The following is a 22,097-nucleotide window of genomic DNA, read 5'->3' as shown; positions in this document are numbered from 1 at the left end:
ATAGACTTCGCCAATGTCATCGATTTTGCTAACAGAAAGGCAAGAAAAATAACATTTTAGAATGTTGAAATTAAAGTTTTACTTCAGAATAAACATAGTGTTTTAATTTATTTCCCTATACATCGTTTTGACTTTTTGTAATATTTTTAGTGTGTATTGAGAGGGGCAGCAAACTCAGGGACTGCCCCAGGCAGCAGCAGCAGCTCTAGCTATGCTACTGTCCTCTACTAATGCATTTCACACACACACACACACACTCTTCAAGTACAAAACATTACTTATACCCTCCTTATAGAACTTTTAGGGATAGTCTCTTATTCCCCCCCCTCTCTCTCTCCCCCCACCAGTCTAAAAATAATCTTTTCTATATCAGTGAAATACCAGCTCTTTCACTGACTTCATCTTCATTCAACAGATTAAGGGGATGCCATCTGCAATATGTTCTCAGCCCTGACATTCCAGAAATCTAACACTAAAGTTCTCTCTGGATTCTTTCTAAATTTCTTCATTAGCTCAAAAAAAAAAAAAGTGTCCAAATTTGTATACATGCACACGCACAAGTCAAATGTGGCTTGATTAAAACCATTTAGTAATTATAACCTTTCAATGTCTTAATCATCATTGTCATAATCTATTGTATTTTTGCAGTCTTAGCATTAAATTTCATCTCCTCCTCCGTCATCCAGTAAAGAGAGAGATGGTTGACAAGTGCCACCATCTCCTTAATAAAGTGCGGTTCCTAAACTTAACATTATATTTATTGTCTGAAATAGTGTGGATGCTACAGTTGATTTTCTTGAGTTTATGGGACAAAAACCTGATTTTCTGGGAGAAAAAAAATCCACTTGCCCATGCCAGAGAGTGACTAACTCTGGAACTGATTGAAGAACAGATAAAAAAAGTTTCTCTTGTCAGTGACTAGAATTGAACTTAGAACACTCTTTCTTCTTCTTGTGGTCTTCTTCTAGTGCTGTGGATGCACATACCACTTCCACTGAGCTACACAGGTTTCACCAGATGGTATGTATAATTACTGATGGTCTTGGACCAGCTATCTCTGATTGGTTGCAGTGGAGATTGAACTGCCTCCCCAGTCTCCCAAAGGCTAAAATGGTCTCACCTATTCCCAATAAGGGATAAAAGGCATTAGTGGACTTTTTTTTTAATTTCCTCCTCCATTCCCAGATTTCTTGTCCTCTACCTCTTCAATATATCCCATTAAGTGGATATACACCTTTTTCTCTTTAATTCCAAATTATAAAATCTTAATGACATTGAACTGGTAGCTTACTTATCTGCTCATGCAAACATTCTACTTAAATCCTCTTCTAGAGAATTACAACATTACCTTAACTCTTCATAGCTCTCTCTACAACTTTGCATATATTTGCAAACAATTGCATATGGAACAGCAATTGTGACAGGAAGGGTAGTCAGTGTGTTGCCTAGGTATGACTATGGTGAAATGAGGCGGAGAGCAAGTATTATGAATGATATACTGGCTGAAATGTGTGAGGAGATGGGAGTACAGTTTGTTAATGTGTGGAATGAGTTTGAGGGATGAAGTGAGCTGTATGGGAGCGATGGAATGCATTTGAGTGGTTATGGTGTGAGTCGCTTGGAGAGACTACTGCTGGAAGGTAGAGAAGTGAATAGAGAGAATGAATCAGATCAAGAGGGGAGTGATGTGGAAGAGCAGGAGAGTAAGACAGGAGAGATTGAAGGGGTGGATATGAATGGGGAAGTGAGTGGTATGAGTATAGAAAATGAGAGAATGGGTGTGCAAGAGGAGCAGGGAAACGGGGAGGCTCAGGGTGGACAGGGGTACACAGCATGAGAAAGGTGGATGCTCCAAGAGGAGATGAGCATGTGTAGGCAGGAAAGGAATGGGATGACCAGGGATCAAGAGGAAACAGTTGGAAATGAAAAGGGTTTTAAAATGAAGAAGCAGGAAGGGAAATGGTCCCAGTCGAGCATGGAGAGATCACATCGAGTGAGTGGTATTAGTGGAACTAGCTGTAGATCCAGAAATGAGCTGTTGTGTTTGTATATAAATGCTAGAAGTATAAGAAACAAGGCAGATGAAATGGTTGCACTAATTGCGTCTGTTCACCCAAAGATTGTCGGAATAAGTGAGACATGGTTGGAAGAGGATGACATACTGACAGGAATAGGATGGAAGGGTATGATGTGTTTCATGAGGATAGAAGGGGTAAAAAGGGAGGGGGAGTGCTATTGATGATAGAGAAAGAGTTATGTCCATACAAAATAGAGATGCAAGATGTGAATAGTGCCAGTGGTTTTGAGGCAGTATGGTGTGAGATAGAGGTGAATGGAATCAAAAATACTTGGTGGGATGTTGTTATAGACCAGGTAATGTGGATGGTGGTGATAGTGAAATGTATAGTCAAATTAGCCAGGCAAATAAGAAAAGGGTGATCATTATGGGTGATTTTAATTATGGCAATATAGACTGGAATGATGAGATAGCAACTGGAAGTAAAGAAAATGAGTTTTTTTGAGGGATAACTACCTCAGCCAGTATGTAACAGAGGGCACGTGAGGATTAAGGGTCTTGAATTTGGTCATCTCATCAGAGGATGTAATTATAAATGACGTGTCAAATCATCCATCAATTGGTGAGAGTAACAATGAGGTGATTACCTGGGTGGTTGCCAGCAGTGTGAGGACCCCTGTGAGAAAAGGGTAATATAAAAGGGTATATGTGGATCTACAAGGGGGGGTGATTATGAAGAGTTCAGGAGACAGCTTGCAGGTGTAGCGTGGAATGAGGAGTTAGCTGGAAAAGAGATCAATGCAGCTTGGGGGATTTTCAAAAACTATCTAGTAGATGCAGTGTCTAAATGTATTTTACCTTAATATGTCTAAATTATATATCTTAATAGTGTCTAAATGTATTTTATCCATCTCACACCTACCTTATTCAACCTTCTCACCAAGGGTGAGAAGGTTAAATAAGGTAGGTGTGAGATGGATGAATAAAGAGCTTAAGCATGTGATACAGAGAAAAAGGGCATTGTGGAGTTGCAGTCTCCAATCCAATGCACTAATATTAGATTAGTGCATTGGATTGGAGACTGGCTATCTGATAGGTATCAACAAGTTGTGTATGGGGGTGTGATATCCAGGAAAAGGAAAGTCACTAGTAGAGTGCCTCAGGGGATCTGTTTTAGGGCTATTACTGTTTAACTTGTATATTAATGATATTGGTGAAGATTTTGATGGAAATATTCAGTTGTTTGCAGATGATGCAAAGTTGGGACGAACCATAAAGAGTAGTGAAGATGTTGTGACCTTACAAGAAGACTTGAATAAATTGAGGGATTGGGCATGGAAATGGGGATGTGAGTTCAATGTTGCAAAATGTAAGGTTTTAAAATTTGGAAAACAAAGATGGGATGCAGAATTTATGCTTGGTGAGAATATATTGTTGGAGGTAGAGGAAATAAGAGATCTGGGGGTGATAGTGGATAAGGATCTAAAATTTAGGGGACACGTCAAAATTGTGAAGACAACACAAAGGCTTCTGGGAATGATGCGGAGGACACTGACATGTAGAAGTAGGGAGATTCTTGATCCATTGTATAAGTCTTTGATTAGGCCACACATGGACTATTGTGCCCAGATTTGGTCACCAGGTTTTCAGAAGGATGAAGAGATGTTGGAAACGGTCCAAAGGCGATTGATTAAAGTTGTTTCTGACCTCTGGAATGTCGAGTATGAGGAACGATTGAGAAGATGTAATTTGCAGAGTCTGGTGGACAGGAGGAAGAGGGGAGATATGATAGAGACCTACAAGTTGGTAAGGGGTTGTTATAAGATCAATGGTGGAGAAGTTCTACAGAGAATAGTGAGAGATCAAGGGAGAACCAGAGGTCATCCCTGGAAACTGTGTAAAGAGGGTGTGAGTAGGGGAGTGAGAGGCAGGTTTTTTTTGTGCAGAGTTGTGAATGATTGGAATGCCTTGCCTGAGAGGTGTCTGCAAGGAGTTTGAATGTATTTAAGACACGGTATGATGAGATGTGTGTGTGATAAAAGGACCTCCCAGATGAGTCTTTGACTCCATGAGGTTTTGGGGTAATAATAATAATAATAATAATAATATTGTACTGTTATTGAACATGGACTTTTAAGGATAATGAAATGATTTTGCTTCTTAACAAGGCCTTGATACAATTACACCTGGACTGCCATGCACAGATTTGGTCTCCTGGGTTCTGAGGGGATGAAGATGCTGTGGAGGGGATTCAAAAAAAGAGTCAGAATTTTGGAATTTAATTTATGAGGACAGATTGAGAGTGTGTAAACTGTGGATGCTGGTAAACAGGAGAAAAATGAGTGCTTTTTAGTGAAGCCTAATAAAATTAAATAAAATAAAATAAGAGAAAAATGAGACCTAATAAACTTCTAAAAGGGTGTTATAATAGGATTTTTTTTTTTTATATGGCAGGTTTTTTTTATTTTACTTTATTTTTTTATATGCAAGGTAAGGAGAGGGGGGGGGGGGTACTACTTAAGGATCAAAGCTGTATAACTGAGAGGAGACCTCCACATAGCTTTTAAAGGAATGTGGAGAACCGACCAGGGCTTCTGACCTAATGTCCAATCCTCACCTTCTCATGGTGCACCCTGTTGGGTATCTATCTGGATATTGAACGAACGAGGATGGGCTGGCAATTTGTGCTTTAGCTGACCAAATTGTATTCTTATTGGCTTAAACCAATATACAAAATGATGGTACAACATGACAAAATTTCATGCCTGGTGGGATTTCACCCGGTTAAACAAAGCCCCCTTTTTTTTCACCAGGAAACCAGGGCAAACAGCGAAAAGTCAGCTACTGGAACCAATCTGAAAGCACACCCCAACTCAACATCACCAGAGTTAAAGATCGGTACTATCAACATAAGAAGCCTGAATGGCAAAGCAATTGAGCTAGCTGAGGAATTAGATAAGTACCAGATCGATATAATAGGGTGACTGAAACAAAAAAGACAAAAACTGGTGACTTCTTTCTGAGCAATAGATACAAATTGTTATATTCAGGCAATAACAATCAAGGAAAAGAAGGAGTAGCCATAGTATTCAACACAAAATGCGAGACTAATCTTGAATGGCACGCAGTCTCAAGAAGAGTGATGTGGGCAAATAGCAGAATGGGGAATTGGACAATGAGACTTTTTTGTGCCTATAGCCCCACAGAAGGTTCTACTAAGGTAGAAGTGGAGAATTTTTTAATGCTTTAGAGCAGACATCTGAAACAATGCAAAAGGAAAAGTTGGTCCTTGTTGGGGATCTAAATAGCAGAGTAGGAAATGATTGTCAGACATACAAAAATATTTTGGGAAAATTTGGAGAAAAAGAGCAAAGCTAATAATAATGGCAAATACCTGTTGGATTTCTGCTCAGGACATGGACTGGTTATTACTAACACCATATTCCAACATAAAAATGTGCACAAATCACATGGAGAGAAGAGGCAAGGATTAAGAGAAGTCTCATTGACTATGTTATTGTTGATAGTGATGTTTTCTCCCTGGTGCAGGACACCAAGGTGTAGGATTTGAAATTGGAAGTGATCACTATTTAGTCTTGATCAGGATAAAATTGAATTTCATATTGAAAAGAATAACATGTAAGAAAGTTTTAAAGCGAATAAAAGTTGAGCAGCTCTCAGATGTGACCTGTAGACTAAAATACACAAAGATTATTGAAGAAAAAATGAAAGAGTTTGAGAACAGGAGCCAAACCTTGGAGATTCAGTGGCAAGCCTTGAAGAAAACACTGATTGATTCAGCCAGAGCAGCATGTGGTGAGATTGTCTGCAAGGACAGAAAAATCAGAACTCCATGGTGGACACAGGAAGTTAAACAGGCAGTGAAGGAAAAGAAGAAAGCATATCAAAAGTTCCTGGGAAATAAATCAGCTTGTGCACTTAGAGAATACAGAGACAAATGTAAGAAAGCTAAACACTGTGTAAAACTAGCTAAACAAAAGTCATGAGAGGACTTTGGCAAGAACATAGAAAATAAATATCAAGAAGGTGGCAAAATATTCTGTAGGTTGTTGAAGAAGCTTAGAAATGGAGGAAAGAGTTCTGTTAAAGAAGTTAGAGATGATAAAGGTGAAATGAAAACAGGAGAAAAAGATATTCTTGAAGTATGGAATAATTACTTCGAAAAATTGCTAAATGAAACAAGCAGTGATAGCACAATGGTAAAAAACACGCAACAGGCATACAGTCAGGGATACATATCCATACTTGAAGTAGAAAAAGCCATCAAAGGCTTGAAATGTGGATGGGCAGCAGGAGTAGATGATATTCGATCAGAAATACTGAAGTATGGTGGTATAAAAGTCTTACAGTGGCTGCACTGCATAGTTCAGAAAGCCTGGACAGAGGGACGAATTCCCAATGATTGGAATAGAGCTCTCATAGTACCCATATATAAAAAGGGAAATAAAACTGAATGTGAGAATTACAGAGGTATTTCCCTACTGAGTGTTCCTGGCAAGATTTATGCAAACATACTTGAGAAACGGTTGAGAAGAATTGTCTAAGAAAAGCATGGTGAAGAACAAGCTGGATTCAGGCCAAATAGAGGCTGTCACGATCAGATCTTCACTTTACGACAAATAGTTGAGAAAGCATGGGAATATAACAAAGATCTGTATTTAAGTTTTGTCGATCTGGAAAAGGCATATGACAAGGTGCCAAGAGAGAGAGAGGCTATTCAATATGCTACAGTTATATGGTGTCAATGGGGCATTATATCAAGTAATACTTAGTCTTTATTTGAGTTGTAAATCAGCAGTTAGGATTGAAGGAAGTACAGGAAGATGGTTTAATGTTAAATCTGGTGTGAGACAAGGATGTATGTTATCCCCTCTGTTATTCATTATCTATATGGATCACATTATGAAGGAAAGTGGTATTAAACATGATATCAAAATTGGAGATGTTAATGTCAGCTCTTTGCTTTATGCGGATGATGTTATACTTCTAAATAAATCCGCTACAAGTCTGCAAGATTCTCTGACTAAATTGAATAACTGTTGTAATCGATATGGTATGAAGGTCAGCAATAAAAAGACAAAGACAATGAAAATAGGTAGATTCTCATTGACAGGCGTTGGTTATGCATTACTAAATCACTTAAGGAATTGACAACGTAGATACTAGTATAAATTAAATTACACTTTGATAAATATTTCCGATATTTCGGCAATGTCACGTTGCCATCTTCAAAAGGAACTTACAAAAAAGGCACATGCACGTAGGCACTGCAACACAGTAACTGAAAATGAAGTGATGAAGCTATTGCTCTCCTAAAAGTCCTGAAGGTGCCCTTTAGCGGGTTAAGTAGGTGTTCTTGGCCATTGGACTGAAGGTCTGCTGATGTAAGCCTCCCAAATTTGGGGCAGTCTCATACAACCAAATTTGTTGAGGTTTGGAGAGTTTCTTAGGGCTGAGGCTGATTCCATAAATAGTCTTTCGAATTTGTATTTGCTACGGTGTATTACTGTAGTTTTTTTCCACCGTATTCTGTGGCGTGTATCCAGAGCATGGTCTGCAAGACCAGAATGGTTGTACTTGTTAAAATGAATGTAGTCCTTGTGTTCCGAAATTCTGATATTCGCTATCCTGCCTGTTTGGCCAAAGTAAGACAGTTTAGAGACCTTGCAGTCTTACTTCCCAAAGTAAGACTGCAAGGGACCTGGTATACACCAGGTAGGTAGGTAGGGGAAGTGGTTGGTCTTTAGTGGAGTGGATAAGAGATACCATTTTTCTGTATGGTCTGTAACAGGAGGTCAGGTGATGTTTTTTAAGATTTTGGCAATTTTTCCGAGGTGCCTTGGATGTAGGGAATGGTGATGGATTTAGAGTAATCCTTGTTGTGGAGGGGGGGGGGATTGTGGTTTGTAAGTTTCAATATTTGTTGGATTTTTTTGAGGGTAGCCATTGTCTGAGAAAGTGTTGAGGATGTGATTTAGTTCGGTGTTTAGTGCCATGTCGTTAGAACAGATTAGTTTAGCCCTGTTGTATAGTGTTTCTACCACTCTGGGCGATTGTTGGTGAATGTACCTGCCTGTATGGGTGGGTTTCACCAACAACAATCCCCCCCTCCACAACAAGGATTACTCTAAATCCATCACCATTCCCTACATTCGAGGCACCTCGGAAAAAATTACCAAAATCTTAAAAAAAGCATGACCTGACCTCCTGTTACAGATCATACAGAAAATTGGCATCCCTTATCTGCTCCACTAAAGACCAACCACTTCCCCTAGATCTACCTGGTGTATACCAGGTCCCTTGCAGCTGTAAACTGTCTTACTTCGGCCAAACAGGCAGGACAGTGAATATCAGAATTTCTGAACACAAGGACTACATCTGTTTTCACAAGTACAGCCATTCTGGTCTTGCAGACCATGCTCTGGATACACGCCACAGAATACAGTGGAAAAAAGCTACAGTAATACACCGTAGCAAATACAAATTCGAAAGACTATTTATGGAATCAGCCTCAGCCCTAAGAAACTCTCCAAACCTCAACAAATTTGGTTATATGAGACTGCCCCAAATTTGGGAGGCTTACATCAGCAGACCTTCAGCCCAATGGCCATGAACACCACTTAACCCGCTAGAGGGCACCATCAGGACTTTTAGGAGAGCAATAGCTTCATCACTTCATTCTCAGTTACTGTGTTGTAGTGCCTACGTGCATGTGCCTTTTTTTGTAATTTCCTTTTGAAGATGGCAACTTGACGTTGCCGAAATATCGGAAATATTTATTAAAGTGTAATCTAATTTATATTCGTATCTACATTGTCAATTCCTTAAGTGATTTAGTAATGAAAATAGGTAGAATTGTTGAAAATGTCAACTGCGTTGTGAACGGACAACCTGTGGAACAAGTAAAACATTTTAGCTACTTAGGCACGATTTTTACTGAAGATGGTAAATTAAATATAGAAAGAGACAACAGAATCAGCAAAGCTGGTATGGTGGGAAGTCAATTGAATAAATTTATATGAAATAAGAGAGAAATTAGTCGGAACACTAAATTAGCTGTATACAAGACTGTGTTCAAACCAATTTTAACTTATGGATCTGAGAGCTGGGTCAGAAGTAAAACACTTGACCAAAGACTAGAGACTTCAGATATGAGAGTCCTGAGAAAGATTAGAGGCGTGAACAGACATCAATGGCAATATCATATTAAAAAAGGATATTAGGAAAGAACTTGACATTGTCAGCATCCAGGAATGCGTTAGCAGAGCTAATCTCAGGTGGTATGGTCACTTAAACAGAATGGGTGAGGAAAGATTAGCAAAACAAGTGTTCTCTGCCAGGTTGGCAGGAAAACGACCCAGAGGAAGACCAAAATATAGGTGGATTGATACGGTACAAAAGGTCTTAGATAATAGAAATATAAGATCTGATAATTTGGAGTCTTGACAAGTAATGGACTGATTTGGAGGAAAATTGTAGATAGGAAGTTAGTAATGATGTAAATTTTTCATGTAGTATTATCATATCCTGTACACCTCTTTAGTTTACATGTCAGGAATTTGATGATGATGATGATGATGATGAGGTAAGGAGAGGATCAGGTGCATCCATAAAAGTTGAGTTTGCATGTGGTTAAAAAGAGTGTGAGGGCTAGATTTTTCTCTTACAGAGCAGTGAGTAAGTGGAGCAGTTTGCCTTTTGAAGTGGTGAATGAGTTCAAGAGAAGGTATGACAGCTGGTATAGATGAAATATGACCTTCTGCAATAAGTCCTCACCAGTGGCGGCAGGTGAAAATTTTAACTGGGGGGTGCTGCATAGACAGAAAAAAAAAAGACTTTTTTTTTTTTCTCCTAATCAGTAACGAATCTATTAATAAATAAATTTACATATTAAAAATTGCTTTATTAAAAATTAAAAATATTTCATCCTCACCAATAATAAAAGTTTCGTATCAATAGCAATGACAAGCCCAAACGAATATCGGTGTTAGATCGCAGTGCATTTGTTTTGTGTAACGATAATTGAAAAAAAAATTCTTTTCATATTTTGAACAGTGACACTCATCATAATTCAGCCTTGTATCTATAATAAATAAATAATTATATGTTATTTTAACAAAAAAAAAAAAATCAGATTTATAAAAAATTGTTCACCACGCACACGCACCAATAATAAACATTTCATATCTCACAGAAATAACGCGCGTAAGCATACTAAAGATACACTGCCATTTGAGCAGTGTGGGAATGACGTAACGTGCAATGACAAGCCAAACAAGCAAAGTTAGATAGCAGTGCATTTGTTTTGTAATCTAAAGCGTTAATCGAACAATTCCAATTATAAACTATTCAATCAATGTCAAAACATAAGCTGTAACCTTTAACTTGTTGTATTGCATTTATATAATATTGTAAGCATTGTTATTATTTATAAACACAAACAAAATTTAATTTTTTCCTTGGAGGTGCTGCAGTGTTATTAGTTTAATATCTCATGCAAGCAAAATTTTATTGAAGATCATGCTAAATAGGATTGTGACCAAAGTTGAGGCAGAGATGCCAGACGAACAAGCTGGTTTTAGGAAAGGTAAGGGAACCAGAGATCAGATCCTTTGCCTTAGACAAATCATAGAAAAATATATAAAGAATTTAGACTTCCTCTGGTAATGTGTTTCTTAGACTACTCTAAAGTTTTTGATTATGTTCAGCATGTGAATCTGTGGGAAGTAATGAAAAGAATGGGTTTACCTCAACACACTATCAGGTTGATAGCCAACTTGTATAAGGAGCAAGAAGCCACAGTAAGAACAGGTGTTGGATTGACTGACTGGCTTCAAGTTGGAAAAGGAGTTAGACAAGGATGTTTACTTTCTCCTCACTTGTTTAGTATATATGCAGAGGACATCATGCATGAAGCATTGGATGAGCTCAGGACAGGAATTACGATAGAAGGTAGATTGATCAGTAATCTGAGGTACGCTGATGATACAGTACTCCTTTGTAATGACATGGAAGAACTAGGACTAATTCTTGACAAAGTTAACAAGATCAGTAATAACAGAGGACTTCAACTCAATTCTAGCAAGACAAAGATCATGGTTCTCCAAGGAAAAACAAACAGAGAAGCTCTTGAGAAACAAGTGTATCTTAATGGAGAAAGAATTGAGGAAGTCAGCAAGTTTGAGTACCTGGGATCCATTATTAATGTGAAGAATTGTTGTTCAGAAGACATCAGAAGAAGGTTAGGAATGGCTAAAACAACAGTCAGAAACTTGTCTAAAATCTGGAAGGATGGATCTACCTCCATGGGAACAAAGTTGAGGATTTTGGATACAGTTGTTTTTCCAACAGCAACTTATGGATGTGAGACTTGGAACCTAAAGAAGTCAGATAAGAAAAGGATATCTGCTTTTGAGATGTGGTGCTACAGAAGGCTGTTGAGGATATCATATACTGTGAAAGGCATACAAATGAATGGGTGTTAGAAAAGATCAGTAGAACTTTAAGGCTCCTTAAGGATATCGACAAAAGAAAGTTAAAATATTTTGGACACATTGAAAGGATGGAAGGAGGGTTTCTCAGAACAGTAATAGAAGGTAAAGTCCCTGGAAAAAGAGGAAGGGGTAGACCATCAAAGAGATGGATGGATGGTGTGTGTGAAGCAACTAATCTTCAGAGAGTTGAAGTTTCCAGAAAAGCAAACAACAGGACTACATGGCGAGGCCTAGTGTGGCACATCACCGTGCATCGGAGTGACCATACGACATCTGTGTATGTCCAGTGAACATATAGATAGGTGCTGCAGTGTCGCAGTGCTTATGTACAGGCCGCCACTGGTCCTCACCTCCCTAGAGGTCTCTGATAATAAGATAAGAGTGAGCTCATACAGTTCTCTTCTGCTTGTATAAGCTAAAGATCTGGATTTGAATCCTGTCTGGAATGCAAATACCTTTTATAAGGGAGAAGTTTCAAATGAAGTGAGTTCAGGATAGAAGGTTTCTCCCCTCCCAGAAATTCAGGTTTTTTATCCTGCAAAATGGGCAAACTGTCTCTGCGAACACATATATCAACAGATAGATAACATATCCACTCTTGGTGAGGGGACAGTAGAGAAATGGTAAACAGCTTCATTAAAAATCTCCTTAAACTCTTAACTAGGGAACTCAACTCATCCTTTGATGAAGGAGAAAAGAGAGAGAAAAATATCATGATTGACATATTTAATAGGAATGGTTTGATTGAGACTGCTTTACAAGATCAAATCAAAGACCTTACAACTATTAGTTGCAAGGTCTTTGAGTCTATTAAATTAGTCTGTTAAATTTTGAAGAAAGTTGTTGATCACAAATATTGTGTTAGATTTGCATATCTCTCATACATCAAAAGATAACAGTTTTGACTGGCAGGAACTAGTGACAGAGTTCTGATCGTTCACTTCATCAACTAACTCTAAACCCATTATCAAAGTTGCTTTAGCTTAAAGAACTGCTACAACGAGGATATTAAAAACCAGAGTGTTATCTTGTTCACCAAGTGTAAATTATATCCACTCATATCTTTCTGAATGTGCTCTTTCCAAATAAAGGTAATATAATATTTAGATTTTCTCAGTTAGTATAGTATTATTCTTTTTTAAATTTTCAGAACTCTTTAAAAACATTTTTTTCTCCCAGGAATCGTGGATCAGTCTGGATTTCGTGTATACTTCACTCCTGATCTCAGAAAATATGATGCAACAACCTTAATGATTGGAGCTTCTATAGATCCCTGTGTTGTTGTACCTCCAAGGACTAAGGAATTTGTAATTATTGGACACTCTGATCCTGCATGTCTGAAGCCAGTAAGTCTTAAAATTATTGAGGAAATTCTGAATTAGTTGAAAGTCATAGCACTATTGATAAGTTATATGGCATATATGGTTGACCCTTGAAGAACATGAGTTTGAACTGCGCAGGTCCACTTATATGCAGATTTTTTTGAATAAATATATTGAAAAATTTTTTGGAGATTTGCGACAAGTTGAAAAAACTTGCGGACAAACCCACATAGCCAAGAAATATCAAAAAAATTAAGAAAAAGTTCTGTGTGTCATAAATGCATAAAATATATGTAGGCAATAGTCTGTTTTTATAATTTACTACCATGAAATATACACAAATATATTATAAAAAAGTTAAAATTTATCAAACCTTACGCACACAAATGCTTACAGAATGTATATGGCATGGCCATTCGTATTCAAGAGAAATGTAAACAAACGTAAAGATGCAGCATTAAATCATAACTGCATAAAATTAACTACTGTTATTAATTAGTTAATTATCTAAATTAATTAATTACCATAAAATAAAAATTTTATAATGATTCATTCATTAGTGGGAGCCTGTGTAGCTCAGTGGATGTGGCGTTTGCACACCACGCCGCTTGGCCGCACGAAGGAAGATTTGTTTTCGAGTCTAGTCGGCGACTAGAGGAAATTTTTGTAAGCCTTTTTTCGACCGGTTCCCAAGTTAGTCGATCTCTGGCACGGGCAAGCAGGTTTTTCGTCCTGTAAACTCAAGAAAATCGACCGTAGAACCCACATTATTTTCAGACATTAAATATATTGTGTTAGGGACCACGAGATGGCGGCACATTTGAGCCATCTCTCTTCACTGTGTACCGCTTAGTTAGCGATGGCCTTGGGTCATCCATCTCTGATTGGTACCAGTGGAGATTGAACTGCCCACTCAGTCTCCAAAGTTAGATATGGCTAAATGGCCTCACCTACTCTCCGTATATGGGAATAAAAAGGTGTTAGCTGATTTTTTTTTTTTTTTTCATTCATTAGTGTATAGGCTTGGCTACCGCGACGCAGTCGTATCGATTGCACTAGGCTACCATAAAGCAATCATATTGCTACTGCTTCATTATCAATGCATGCATCGTTATGTCTATAAATAAATATGAATTTTTTTTCACATTATCTTTTCATTTGTGATGTCTAGTGCTATTAATACATATAGCATCTGCAGTGTTTTCTATCACATATGACAATATTGATGTAGGTACTGATGGACAGATGATTCATCTTGTAAACAGATGACGTAAACTTATGGTATTGATAAATACAGTACATTTCTGTAAATGTATTTTCACTTCCTTATGATTTTCTTAATAACATTTTCTTTTCTCCAGCTTACTTTATTGTAAGAATACAATATAACATACAAAATATGTGTTAATCTGTAAGGCTTCCAGATCAGTAAGCTCTTAGTAATGTTTTTGGAGAATCAAAAGCTATATGCGGATTTTCAAACTGTGCGGGGTTAGCACCCATAACCCCTGTGTTGTTCTAGGGTCAACTGTATATAACTACGAGGGACTACCAGAAAGTAAGTTCTGATGGGCTGTCAGAAAAACAAAAATATACTTACAAAAAAAACTATATTGGAAATTAAAGTAGACATCTTTCACTACTTTTCTACATAATTTCCGCCATTGTTCAGGCACTTATCATAATGGGGCACCAAGTGTTGATACCTTCAGACCAAGAATTGTATACCTTCGTTATAGAAGGTTGCCGCTTGTTTCTCTGTGATGTAAACCACATATTGACTGTTTCTTTGACCTCGTCGTCTTCTTGAAACCGTCGGCCACCAAGGAAAGATTTCAGATGTTTGAACAGGTGAAAGTCGCTTGGCACGAGGTCAGGACTATATGGGGGATGATGGAATTGTTCCCACCTGAAGGTAGTGAGAAGTTGTTGTGTTACACTGGTCATGTGTGGGCGGGCATTATCATTAATCAAAACAACGCCCCCGGTAAGCATGCCACATCGTTTATTCTGGATCGCACGATGCAGTTTCTTAAGGGCTTGGCAGTACGTACTCGCGTTGATTATGGAGCCTTGACCCAAGAAGTCTACCAGCAAAATTCCTTGTCTGTCCCAAAACACAGTGCACATGATTTTCCAAGTGGAAACCGTTTCTTCAATTTTGTCTTGACTGGCGATGAGGTGTGCCTCCACTCCCTGGACTGTTGTTTGGATTCAGGGGTTGCGTGCGACTCCCAAGTCTCATCCCCGATGACAAGTCTGCCCAGGAAAGCATTGCCATCCTCATGGTAGCGTGTCAAGAATTCTAACGCACTGCCCAGCCGATTCACTTTGTGTTGTTTTTTAAGCAACTTCAGCACCCAGTGTGCACACAATTTCATAATTCAGTTTCTCTGACACAATTTCATGAAGACATGAACATGAAACTTCTGAAAATTGCAGTGAGAGTGATGTCATAGTGATGTAAAATTCTATGCAGATTGTAAACAACAGTTGGCTGTGTCAACTGTTGCGCCATTGTAAAATGTGGATGTTTCTTTTTTTTTTCCATTGTATATCTTATGCTTCTACTTAAACGTTTATGCTCTATTTCTTTTCACTGCTGTCTCTATCAATTATTTTAATCCTTCTCTAATTTATCTTTGTTTTAACTTTCTCTATCCTTTATTTTTCTTTTCCCTCTATTTACTTTACTTGCTTTATTACTCTATACTCTATTCTTACTTTACACTTTACCTAAATTACTACTGGTTATCTAATTTTCAATACCTTGGAAACCTTGGAAAATTTATTTACTGTTGCGACTGCACCACCATGATTCCCCTTTAAGGATATTGAATATAATTAGGATTACTTGCAATATCTTTTTAGATCTATCTCAAGCGTTATTGACAGTCATGGCTACTCTTATTTAAATTTGCACACAGGTTCGCATTTTATTTAGAAACAGTGCATTGGATCAAGGATCAGTGAATACACATTCTTAAACATAACAAACATATTTATAAACTAGGATGCAATAATACAGTTTAATGAATGAATTGGCTCTTCAAAATTTTTAAGCTAAGAATTAAAATATCTCATACATTGTACATACATAAAAAAAAACACATGCAGCAATACTATCATATACTTAAAACAACAAGTTTTTCATATCTAATTACACTAATTTTCCTTAGCCTCTTAGTCCGAAACAATCATAATTTAACTTTATAAATATCCTGCTGAATATATACATATGCTTGAAGCAACAAGTTTACCATATCTAAATTAATACCAATACTTCTTTAACCTCTTAGTCCGAACATATAACCACACATTAACTTTGGAATTGTCCCGCCAAATATCAGTCAATCTTCTGAATTGTTAAACATACACATAAAGGTTATACTCACAGTTCTTCTCTTGACACACATATATCTGAACTGGCTCTTTCATCTCTTATCTGGTTCCACTGACTTCTTTTCTGTCCTGGGCCTCAACATTCGTATGGGCTTATTTTTTTTCTTTACCACCGTCACATCTTGAAGGGTTTTCAGGGCCTGGAGCACACTACATCGAATTCGATTGCTTCTCCTTCTTGGGCCTCAACATTCGTGCGGGCTTTTTTCCTTTAGCATCATCGCATCGTGAAGAATGCCCAGGACTTGATGGGCATTCTTCACGGTTCGACTTCTCCTTAGACATTTCTCTACTTCTCTTCGGATGTCCAACGGACCCCGTGATGCTGGATTCTGAGACACTACAAGAGGAGACTGCGTTTCCTTCTACATACCTGCTTCCTTCCTCGCTTCTGCCTCTGCAGACCAGCATACTGCCTCCGCCTACTACATACTGGATCTGATGCCTCTGGATACCTCAATAAAAAGCCCCTGGATCTTTTCTTGATCCTTTCTTATATGTCATCTTGCGGTCCCTGGATTAAGGTTTGAGAACCCTTAACATTCCCGTTCAAAAGGGGGATATGACCTTCAGAGTTGTTGATTACTTTTGTTTCCCCCGGAACACACAAAAACAATCTTATTCACTACACGTGGGAGATCCTTAGTTGTTCGCTGCCTGTTGTTGCACTCTTCTTGAGACATGCATTAAGATAAGTTTCAAACAATTGAAGGCACTTTACATTTTATAAACAAAGCTTCTAAGCTCTTTCTTTGAAATTGGAACCACTTAAAAATGAAAGGCCACTTTCTAAGGCATTGCCCTTGAAATACACAGTTTAACATTCCTACCTTTTCAATACATAATTGCATGGTTTTTCAAATCATAAAAATTATTATAACTACAGTTAATATAAACCTTATATACAAAATTCCTAATAACAAAATTCCATAATCAGTGTTAAATTTCAGTATCCTTCTATGTACAATATTTGTGACCTCTGTAAAAGTCGATGCAAAGTTAAAAAAAAAAAAAAAAAATCCTACTGCATCGAATTTTACAGTGAATCCCCTATTCTGTCGAATCTTATCTTTAACTGAACACACCAAATTGTTAGTTACTAAAGATGGTCGCCTGCTCAATTCATCATTGTGCACACCTGTCCTTCCTTCATTAAAAAGTCTTACCCATCTTCATACCACTGAACTCATTACGTGTTCTCCATAAACCTCAATAATTTACCAATGAATTTTGGATGCTTTAACGTTCCTCCCATTCAAGAAATGGATAACTGACCTAATTTCACATGCTGCGGGCGATTCGATTTTCTTAGACATTATAAACACACACCAAGAAGCTTATGCACTCTGAGAATGTGTGAAAATGGCACCAACGCCTTGCTAAGGAATCAACAAACGAAGCACGCATGCTCACCATTGCGATCTCAGCGCTGCAGTGAAAATATTTAAAAACGGAACTTACTTTCTGGACATCCCTCATACATTTATCAATATTATATACACACACATATATATGTTCTCTATGGGATGTACTGATTCATTGTGCTGACTCACTATAATAATCCTGAATTCTATCTCACAATAAACAAATCCACATTATTACCTCCACTTACCAACTGTGATAGCAAGTTGCACTTACTCGCCACCCATGAGGTCAAAACACCAGGGCTATTGGTGAGAGAGCATGTAACTATGTGTGAGAACATGTGATTCAGAAGTAGTTATAAGGCAAATGAGTGAGAATGGCAGTGATCAAAGAATGCTAAATGTGGTTTCTCAGGTCTGGTCTGAATAAGAAAGTCATTAAAAGATATGTGGGTTCAATGTGATGGCTAATTTGTATGTGGGTGAATCAGTGTCATCTACAGTTGGGCATATAGCATGTTCTGTTTGTGGATTTTTGGTAGCCTGTATATCTGGGGAAGTGGAGGGCGCAATCTAGAACTATATGGATTTAAAGATATGCCTGCAAATTGATCTGATCTGTGTATTGGTTGAATCATAGTCTAAGGGAAGATAAGTTGAATGATCTTTAAGTAAAGAGGCAAATTTTAATGTGCAATCATAGTGGTTCAGTACTACAGTGGCATTCCCCTTATCAGTTTTCATATTTACTATTCTATTGTTGTTCTTCATTTTCAGTAGTGCTTCATATTCCCTGTGGGAAGGATATTTTTTTGGCTTATTTGTGCTGTCAGTACATTGGCCACGTTCAGTCTGATATTGTTAGCAATATGGGTAGGAAGATTGAGAATCCCTCATTTAATCTGAATCCTAAATTTTTTCTCTAAGAATTTTTTTTAGGTGCAAGTGCATAGTTATCAAGTGCACTAATTGCTTCAGCTTGAAGGTGAAAGATGATACGTTTACTTGAGATTGTTGAGGCTTGAAAGCAGAGTTTTCAAGCCTCAACTGCTGAAGCATTAGAGACATCTGAAAGGATCATCTAATTTAGTACACATTTAGGACTTTAGTCTCATTTTTGGTTACTATGCTTCAATCTCATTATTCGGTGTAGTGCCTGAATGCACATTTCATATTTTTATTATTATTATTATGATTATTATTATGGGTATCTCAATGGAGTCAGTAGCCTCATCGCAGGAGACCCAAACTAGCAAAACAATATCTGTCATATCTCTTCTTGAATTCATTTACAGACGAAGAGCTCACAACTAAGTCAGGCAATGAATTCCACTCATTCACCACCCTCCAGGCAAAAAACCTTGTTCTCACACCCTTGTTAACCACACTCTTCTTTAATTTCCCCTGCATCAATCCTATAAAAACCTTTCAGTAATTTAAATTTTTCTATCATATCCCCTCTTTTCCACCTATCAACCAACCTTTGCAATCCACAAGCTCTCAATCTATCAAAGCATTTTTTACATCACCTGGACTCCCCAACTTAGTCACTCTTCTCTGAACCCTCTCCACAACCTCCTCATCTCAAAGGAATCCAGGTGACCAGACCTGAGCACAGTAATCGAAATGTGGAAGTATTAACGCTTTATAAAGGGGAATAATAACCTCTTTATCTCTGGATGTCAGTGTGTTCCTCAACAACCAAGTAATCCTATGTGCAATCTTGGACACCTTAGCAATGTGTCCCCTGAACTTTATCTCCCTATCTACCAACACCCCTAAGTCCCTAGCCTCATCAATCTCTTGGAGTACTGCTCCATCAATGTAGTACACAGCTGGTAATCTTTTAATCCCAAAATGCATGACTTTACACTTTTCCACATTGAACTGACATCCATTACCTTTTGCCCATTCTACCAGCTTGTTTAAATCATCCTGCAAACTTTCAACATCAGCTTGATTTTTTATTGCGCTACCCAACTTTGCATCATCAGCAAACAACTGTATATCTCCCTTTAAGCCATTTCCTATACCATTTATATACAAATTAAACAACAATGGCCCAAGCACAGAGCCCTGAAGCACACCACTGTCGCCTGCCTCATCCTGGACTCGGCTCCTCCATACACCACCTTCTGGTATTTCTCCCTGAGCCATTCTCCTATCCATATCACCAATTTAGTATCCATTTCCATCTGCTCCAATTTGCGTAACAGGTTCCATGGGGGTATCCTGTCAAATGCCTTAGCAAAATCCACCACTGTATAGCCAGTTCCTTTGTCCAACTCAGATGTCATTCTATTATGAAAATTTAATAGATTGCTAAGGCAGGATCTACCCTTAACAAAACCATGTTGGCCTCTATAGAGTATCATATCCTGATCCACCCATTCTTGAATTTTGTCTTTAACCAACTTTTCCAATACTTTTACCACTACTCCTGAGATGGTGATTGCTCTGTAATTAACTACCACAGTTTTAGAGACATCCTTATGCAAAGGAACCACTTTGCCTAACTTCCACTCTAGGGACGATACCAGAGTTCAAACTTAAGTAAGAGGGGTTGACAATTCCTTTGCACATTCACATAACACCCGAGCTGATATTCCATCTAAGCCTACAGCACTGTTTGCATTTAAATTTTGCAATATATTAAATACCTCTGATTTCTTAGCTTCAATTCTCACATTAGTTATTGCTACAGGTACAGAGATAAACTCACTTGGGTGATAGACTTTTGAAAAGTGATCACTCAGTAACTCGACTATTACATCTGATTTTGTCACCTCAATACCATCAGCACCCACTAAAGTTATCCTTCCAAAGTCATTCTTCCTTTTACTTGCCACATAACGGAAGAACTCTTTTGGATTACCCTTGATCTCTTTGGCTAAGGTCTTCTCATAATCTGATTTAGCTTTTCTTACTATGTTAGTAACCTTCCTAGCTTGAGTCTTGTACTGCTCATGGTTGTACTGATCACATTTCTCCTTGTACATTCTCCATAACATTTTCTTTCTTGCAGATCAAGCTTGATACTGCTGCTCATCTGTCTAACGCCTACCTTTGTTTGTCTTCCTGACCATGAGGACACAATCTGATATTGCTTTCCTCAGATACCCGCTGATTTTATCCCATGCACTGCTAACATCTTTCCTCTGCAATATGTTCTGCCATGGGATGACTGCAAGCTCACCCAAAGCTTGTTATAATTGCCTAACCATGTATTGTACCATGTTTTTTCTGATGATGGCTATTTGACTTTGCCAAAATATTGAAAATATTAATTAAATTTATTGTAATTAATATTAGTCTAAATTGTTATTCCTTAAAAACATATGGTTATGGGAACATAGACTGGAAAGTGGAAAAAGGAGACACATGTGAAAGGAAATGGAATATATGCAGATACTGAGAGATAATTACTGAAAAACAGTATGATGGTAATGCAGATATTAAGTTTGGGAATATTGTATTTGGTGGTGGCATCAGAGAATTTGTCTATAATCAACTTTGTCTCTATTGGAGAGAAGGATTTGGGACTGTAAGGTATGTGGAGTTTTCAGTTTAGAAGAGGTATATAGAACTACAGAGCCAGTGATTATGACAAACTTATATGAGAAATGTTTGAGGGAAAAGTATCCAACTGCATATCTAGGATCAGGAGGATAAGCAAGGTAGGAGTTAAAATGAATGAGTAGCATTCATTAAACAAGAGCTGTAAAGAAAGAAGATTGCAGGGAGATTATAAAAAAAAGCTGTGATCAGTAAGCTAACGAGTACAAAACATTAGCAAGTGGGATGACCAGCACAGTATGGAAGAGAAAAACAGATTATGGAAAGTCAACTTTGACAAATAGTCACATATCTTTCATTTTTTTCTGTTTATAGAAATCTTGTTGGGGTGGGATGAATTTAATAACCATTTTTCAAGTTTGTAAGTAGGACTTTCCATACTCTAAATGACCAGATGAAAAGAGTGCGTGTATGGGGGGGGGGGCATTTTTATTTTGGAGATTCCAATGTATATCAAGAATGGTTAAGAATAGTGAGATTTCAGCTTGATTTCTCTGGGTAAAGCAGTAACTTTTTTAAAAGTAATTTGTGAACTTTTTTTTTAATTAGCGGGATCATGATCTATAATTTGATAAATTGTATAATGATCTTTTAAAGAATTAAGTTTTTTGTTTATGCTGTTTGATTTTTTATGGCAGCAGCATTACTCTTATCTTCATCTGTTAAAGTAAATCTCCTTGCCTTTATTGTATAACTTCTTAAGAACCACTATTTCTTTTTGTGGAATATTGCTTTTAAAGAATTTAGATTGGATAAGGATGTTGGCATCCTTGTGTTTGTTTGGTTATTGTATTTTGTATCGACTATCCCATTCAAATTCAAAAAGAACTACATTCGTTGTGTTTTGATAATTTCCATCGCTTACCTCAAGGATGCCTGCACTCATGCTAACCCTACATTC

The 22,097-nt window shown here is 37.6% G+C and overlaps 1 protein-coding gene across 1 annotated transcript in view; it reads left to right on the top strand.

Moving 5' to 3' along the window:
• LOC150099292 (DBH-like monooxygenase protein 1) overlaps positions 1-22,097 on the top strand; it is an 86,238-nt gene that overhangs the window by 32,067 nt on the left and 32,074 nt on the right. Inside the window, exon 7 of the mRNA XM_090404304.1 lies at positions 12,712-12,878. Within this exon, the coding sequence (XP_090260430.1) occupies positions 12,712-12,878 (167 nt within the window). The remainder of the gene's footprint in view (positions 1-12,711; positions 12,879-22,097) is intronic.

Source organism: Typopeltis vanoorti, chromosome 14 (assembly GCF_054136105.1).
Source record: "Typopeltis vanoorti isolate ZY-2024b chromosome 14, IOZ_Tvanoo_1.0, whole genome shotgun sequence".
Classification (NCBI taxonomy): Eukaryota; Metazoa; Arthropoda; class Arachnida; order Uropygi; family Thelyphonidae; genus Typopeltis; species Typopeltis vanoorti.
This window is presented reverse-complemented; position numbering and strand designations above follow the sequence as displayed.